Source organism: Centruroides vittatus, unplaced genomic scaffold (genome assembly GCF_030686945.1).
Source record: "Centruroides vittatus isolate TY-2023 unplaced genomic scaffold, ASM3068694v2 contig_882, whole genome shotgun sequence".
NCBI lineage: Eukaryota > Metazoa > Arthropoda > Arachnida > Scorpiones > Buthidae > Centruroides > Centruroides vittatus.
In genome coordinates, this window is record NW_027122574.1 from 3,572,452 (window position 1) to 3,579,409 (window position 6,958).

At 36.2% G+C, this 6,958-nt stretch overlaps 1 protein-coding gene across 1 annotated transcript in view; it reads left to right on the plus strand.

Moving 5' to 3' along the window:
- Window positions 1-6,088, plus strand: part of LOC136983511 (putative RNA-binding protein EEED8.10) — a 43,468-nt gene extending 37,380 nt beyond the window's left edge. Inside the window, exons 18-21 of the mRNA XM_067280269.1 lie at window positions 2,711-2,857; window positions 4,115-4,222; window positions 4,294-4,356; window positions 5,426-6,088. Coding sequence (XP_067136370.1) covers window positions 2,711-2,857; window positions 4,115-4,222; window positions 4,294-4,356; window positions 5,426-5,532 — 425 coding nt within the window. The 3' untranslated portion in view covers window positions 5,533-6,088. The remainder of the gene's footprint in view (window positions 1-2,710; window positions 2,858-4,114; window positions 4,223-4,293; window positions 4,357-5,425) is intronic.
- The last annotated feature ends 870 nt before the right edge of the window (window positions 6,089-6,958 follow it).

The window sequence follows — 6,958 nt, forward strand, 5'->3', positions numbered from 1 at the left end:
TTAGCAGTAGTGAATGGCAAAGCTCACTAATATCAAAGCCAGCTATAACAAGCCCTCCAACAGAATTTTAATGGATTTGCTTGGAGGGCACGGTTCGGCGAAGCATTTTCGTGAAGCAATTTTCAGAATACGTGTCGACTACGTAGTAGTGTGCTTTTGCTTGTGCCCTCATTTTCGATTATATATTAATTATTTTGTTCGATATTTTGTGTAACTTTATCTATTTCTGATTGTTATTGTTACTCCAAACTTCATTTTATTTTTTGAACTTAGTACATTGTAAACCTAATCACATTGGTTTAAGCCTAAAAGATATTTTTGTTAATGACTAAAAAGTGCTGCATACCTAAATGCAAAAGAAATTGAGTCGGCTTCAACTGGTTATGTACCGTACATCTTGGCGGATAAGACGAGGTATAAATTTTCGTCGAAGTTTTATAGTTTTAGCATATATCTGTCCTATAAGACGACCCCCAAACTATCAATGGCCTGTGAATTTCGTTTAGAGCAACGATCGTCACTGGATAATAACACTATAGCGTATACGAAATTATTTCCTATTCGTAATTTTTTGAAAGGACGTCAAATTTTATTTTCTTGCATCTGGTGGCACTGCCTTGCAATCGTTCGCACTGATTCGGGCATTCGAGTAATGACCTGGCCTATTCTATTTTGTGGACATACTCTACTCTCTATTAGTAAATACGGTTTGTCCATTTTACTATAATGGTTTTAATTTATATAAATTTCAATCTAATTTTTTTGTATCTGGCCTATAAGACGACCGCGGATTTTAGGGGCCTTTTTTTTATGATTCGACTATTGTCTTATCTGCCAAGATATACATTAAGTGTTTTAAAAATTACTAAAGATCCCACATTGTGTGATTGGGCTGCAATTTGAAAAAATTGTAGACTTATAAATTCTCACTATTGTCTGTCTGTCCGTCCGTCCGTCCGTCCTTCCTTCCTTAATCTTGAGAATGGAGCTAGATAGATGAAAGTCAAGACCGGTTTTGGAAGGCATAGGGGCAAGAGACCCCCAATTAACTATACTGGAAGTATGTTGTTCCAATTGAAAAATTTTCACCCAAAAGGCATTAAATTTAGATAGATGACTGGCACGATTCTATTGCTGACAGGAAAAGTATGATGTACAGGGGAAAGACACTACTAATTTGAGGTGGAGAGCATATATTTTAAATTAAATAAATGATTAAAAATTGCAATTCTGATATTGTGACGATGCCACAAAAAAAAGCCATGCTACAACAAGCAATTACCGTATTTTACGGACTATAAGACACACTTTTTTCTTTGAAAAATTTCCTCCAAAATTCAGGTGCGTCTTATACTCCGTAGCGTCTTATAGGTATTTTTTTTAAAAAAATTGCTTAAAAATTAAGGTGCGTCTTATAGTCCGTAAAATACGGTATTTAATGTTGTGAAATCCTGGGGAAGGATATTTGCAAGAACTTTGTTGGAAACACAGTGGAACTTGAAAGAAAGATTCCAGCTAAATATTCCGAATTGCCAGATTATTTCAACAAAATTCAACCAAACCAGAGAAAACATGCAGATCGTGGTTGCCGAAGCAGTACGCCGATTTCACCAACCACAGGCTCTCTGGGCATCCTTTAGCTGCTCAAAGATGAATGAGCAGCTAAAGGATGTGATTTTTAACTGGCATGTTACAAAAGAGAACCAAATGTTCATATTTACCAAATTTAATTTACAGAAGAGAGACCAGCCATTTCTTTAAGCTTATCCATTTTATCCATTATTACCGATCTTTATGCCGGTATATTTGTTGCAGAACAATATATAGAAAGAGAAGAATTAACATGGATTTTCGATAACGGATGCTCGGTAAAAAGATGGTTACAGCTCGAGCACTTACTCGACCATTACAAAAACTCTGCTTTGTTTTGCACAAACTGGTTCCAGTTTTACTTAAATGTGCATATGAAATGCTTGACGTGATGACATACAGAACAGCACTTGGGCATTCACGTAGCCTTCATTCTAAAACGTTCGGCTTTCCATTCCCGAAAAGTGAACATTTTAGAACGAAGTACTTTTGTGAACGTACTATATTACAAGAGTTGGCTTCGACTACCCATAAGATGGCGTGTCACCAACGTACTGTATTTTCTGGCATATAAGACAACTTTTTAACCCGGGAAAATCTTTTCAAAAGTCAGGTGTCGTCTTATAGGGCGAGTATATCCCAAACTCTATATTTTAACCGTAAAAGTCATAACCGTAATCTTATACGCCGGAAAATACACCTTTCGACAGATGATTTACCGTAAGATTTGTTGTCAACCATTTACGGATGTAAATGATAAGAGATTTGATTATATAGCCTACAAGAATTTACCATTTGGTTGCAGTATTGGGAACCAACTGATACTATAGATGTCTTTCTAGTGAAACAACCTCTGCTTTAATTCGGATAAACATAACAATTTGTGCTTTGATAAAATTCCTTCTCGTCCGGGTTCTTTAACGGTTAAGATTCAAATCGAGCCAAGATTTGCATTGTGTCACCCTTTTCTGTTTATGATGCTCTTCCAGTTCTATGCAATGTTTTCGTTACTAACTACACAAAAATTTGCAAAGAGGATCGTACGCGTCGACGGAAAAAGTTTGTTAATTATTCTCTGCGACTCCCGATTTAAAAAGGGTTAACTGTCGTTTACTTACAGGTTTCGTGACTCTGGCCGTTTTGTGTCCCGATCTGAAATTGTTGGACGTCAGCGGATGCATTCTGGTGACCAACATCACGGTGCAGGCCTGTTACGACAGCATTCTGGCCAGAAGCGACCACCAAACGTTAACCGTCGTCGTCGGAGGTAAGAATACGATTTCCATTATCCCCGCAGATATTTTGGATGGGTGATTTGAATTTTTCTGTTTACTTAGTTTAACATTCTAGTTGGGAAAGTTGAGTATATAAGTTTATTTTACCTGAACAAAAATTTATATAAATTAAAAAAATTTAATTTGGGATACTCTGGGAATCTGTGCCAATGCAGGAAAACAGTAATGTTAGTTATTTTTTAGCAAAAGGAATCAAATAAAAACGGTTTGCCACATGGGCTATAACTGGTGTGTGGAAATGCCGATTAGAATTTAATTGGGGCTAGAGAATGCTGACAGGTAGTGGAAAGAGCAGATTAAATTTTACTATGGCTTGTGTGTGTTATCCATCCTATTCTTTAGTAAATATTTGGTGAATTTGGCAGAAAAATGTCTTACGCGGAGACTACGTAAAATCGATCGCCACTCGGCATAAAATTGCTTCCGAATTTCCGATAAAATGGACGAAATTTGTTGGCTTTTTCTCTAAACCCAGTGTTCTTGCCGATCTCTCGGATCGAGTCCGACTCTAACGTTCCAAAATAAGTCAAATTGTGATTTTCCGGTTGACTTGGCAATAACCAATGATTTTGAAGTGGCTTTAGTGTAGGGTCCACCTAAACAATTTACTTTATTAGAATTATTGGTTCGATCACGTTCGTGTGCCTTAAAAAGTAGAAGACTAAAGAGGCCGAGCAGTCTTTGTAACCCGAACGCTGGGAGTTTGGCCGTGGGTTCGCACCTCGCTCGGACGGACTGGCCACGGGGAGTCTTCCGGGTTTTCTCCACGTCTGCGATGCCCAAATAGGAGCCAGTTTTCCTTAAAAGACCTCCCGGAAAGCATGCTCAAGTGTTGCATTGCCATAACTTAACAAACAGAAGACTAGGTAATTTATGTTGACAAAACTTTAGTCTTCTACTTTTTGGAAGAAATATTCTAACATGTATTGTGAATAGCTTTCAGATACAATATCAAAAGCTACTTTCCGTATGTCATAAGTATCGAACGAAACAATCATCAGTCCGAGAATATATCATTTTAACTAAATGAGGAAGGTAATTGGAAGTCAGTTTCGGATTACCGGGAGGTAACTCGAATGTTGGGATAGCGGAAGTCTATGCCGCTCCGTCCCTACTTCTACATGTTTTCAAACATATTTGTAATGTAAAACGTTAATAATAAAATCAAAAAGAAAATTTCTGGAGCAATCTATTTTATTAATTAAAGGTGTAAAAATGTGTGGTTACAGAGACGTCGTCGGATCCGGACGTTCTGAATCTGGATCATCCCAATCTGATAGTTTCCAAGATGAGTTATTGCCAGTATCACCTGAGACCCGACAGATTCGACTTTGTGGGTGAGTCGCTACCCGAAATTTCCTTTATCCTTTCTCTGACACCTCAACTAAATAATAATGGTAAATTACAGGTCAGGTGACGCCGGATTCGGACGAGGAATCGGAAAACGAAGATGATCCAGACTTGATTCGAGGTGGGACATTTTTTTTTTAATTAAAAAACTTGATCTTGTCACAATTAGAATTTGCAATAGGTTATTAACGATTTGAATTTTTGCGGAGGAGAAAATGAGGTTCGATATCTATCTTATGGTATTTAGATCTAGTTGTTGGGAGGCTGTAAATTGGTATTTTTAGCTGCGTGAGTGTGAGTCTTGGCATCGATTGTTTTTCCAGGAACTTTACGTACCAATTCGAAAAACTTCGAATTTACCGGCCCTCTCTACTTTCCACAACATGGAATAGCCACGGATTATACTACACACTAGCCATTTTTACGGTAAATTAATTTGATGGCAGTGATCTGTCCCGGATTTTCTGGTAAACGTCTCGACAAAATGGATTAAAGTTCCAGGTCTTAGATTTATCGTGCAAGTACAGCTCTCGTTATAACACAAAAATAAAGATGGAGGATAGTGTGGTTATATTATAGTAAATTGGTTCATATGACTGAATTAATGTAATTAAACATTACATCCTGTCAACCAGCAACTATCTTTTAAAAAATATTGCTAACAGTGCTATATCGTGTACGGTTACCATGTAGAGATGTCGATTGTATGTCTCTGGGGTGAAAAATCACCTAGTGTGTTGCTGGCTTTGGTGGGCTGTGATTTCATATAGGGGTTTGTGAATATAGACAGTTCATCTGTACATTAAAAGCATATTATTTCTGTTCCAGACTTATTTGTCCTTGTTGTCGAATGATAATAAGTCCGGAACAGAAATAATACGCTTTTAGTCTATCTAATGCACGTAATCTTTTGGTTTGCAGGTTTGGCCGCGACATTGTCACAAATCGGTCGATATAATTCTAGTAACAATCAATGTCAGGCAAACAGGACAGTCCTTTTTTGGGTGTTTGTGACTGTGGACTTGTCATTCTTTTCACATCATCGCAATTACTAGAACATTAGTAATATTAGGCCACGTGGCCAACACATGGAACGGTTTTACATCCGCCAAAGTTTATAGTTTATTCAATTGATGTGTTTATTTTCCGTTTAATAATTAACAACAGTGGATTTGTGCTTAATGTTACAGGAATGGAGAGTGGAGGAGGAAGCTGGCAGGTGACCGAAGAGATCTTGCAGGACTTTCTGGAGAATGACGACCCCTCCACTTACAACGAGTGGGAGGCCCCATTTTAATGTCGCTACACTATTTAAAAGTTTAGGATGTAAAAGATAGTTTCATTTCGTATTCACGATTCATTCAATTTCATCTTTTAAATATATCCCTTAGTATCTAACGCGAATGATCTCCGCTTTAAAATCGTAGGATTCGCCAAGGTTTTGCTTTTATACCAGTACGAATGAAAATGGTGGTTGGAATTTCAAATAACGTATCTTTTTCTGATTACATGGACAACGTAGAAAATTTGTTTCGTCATGTTCGGTATCTCTCGCCGAAAGAATCAAAAAAAGACCAGAGTGGTCAGAGGGCACGTGCAATGTGGGCAAAAAAACTGTAAAATTTGGAAATTATTTTTGTCGGAGTGGAACACCTGTAAAAATTAATATATAATTTTTCCAGTTTCGAGTGCCTCAATTCTTTGAATTAGAACAAACACGTACTTTATGGTACACTTCCTTGGAAATGGCTTTTTTGCCACTAACGTTGAAATTAATTGTTTATGTAAATAAGTGGTCGTCACCAGAGTAAAATCGATTTTCTAGGCAATAAAGATTATCATTTTTTTTGTAATTCAGATTGTCGTTGCCGGCTTGTTTGAGAAGTGCTTTAATATTACTACCGCCGATCCAGGGTTTTTAAAGTCCGTGCCAATTCAAATGAAAAATTTGGTGGTATTCCTTTGAATTGCAAAAATCATAGTTTAGAATTCTACAACGCAGTTTGATACTTTCCCAAAAGACACTCTGCCTTCGATTTTAAGTTACATTTATTTTATTAAATATAGAAATCGTAAAGATGTGGAAGAATATAATTTAATAATAATGTTTTTAAATATTTACAATATTCACAATCATTTTCCATATAAAAGTATCACATTCTCAAAATTTATAAAAAGATGTAAGAAGCAAATTTATAATTTCCTAATTCGAAAAGCCGACTTTTTCTATATTTAAAATACAAATACGACAAACAGAGTCTTTACGAGTGGCGGGACTCCAAGACCAGCGAAAAACTGGCAAAGAATTACTAGTAAAAGAAATTTCGAGACGACTTTGGTATAGTATAAGATCGGCAAATCATCTGCATATTTTTCAACTTTTTTAAATATGAAATTGGCAATACTAGAAGTTCTGTACTTTACGAAATTCACCAGACTGTGTACAATTTTTTGAGTTGCGCAGTCGAACTGGGATATGTTTACTGGAAGACGATTACTTTGCAAGTTTCGATGGAATGTTTTAAATTATTAGCAAAGTGGCTAAAACTGCCCTCAAATTTTAAAAAATTTTGTTGGTAGACACCTTTAAAAAGTTACAAAATACTATTTTTCTCTCCATGATAATGTCAATACTTATTCAGAAAATTAAATATATCAAATTTATCTCTTAAAAAATCTAACATACTCGAAAAATAAATCTGAAAAATAATTATAAAGGAATA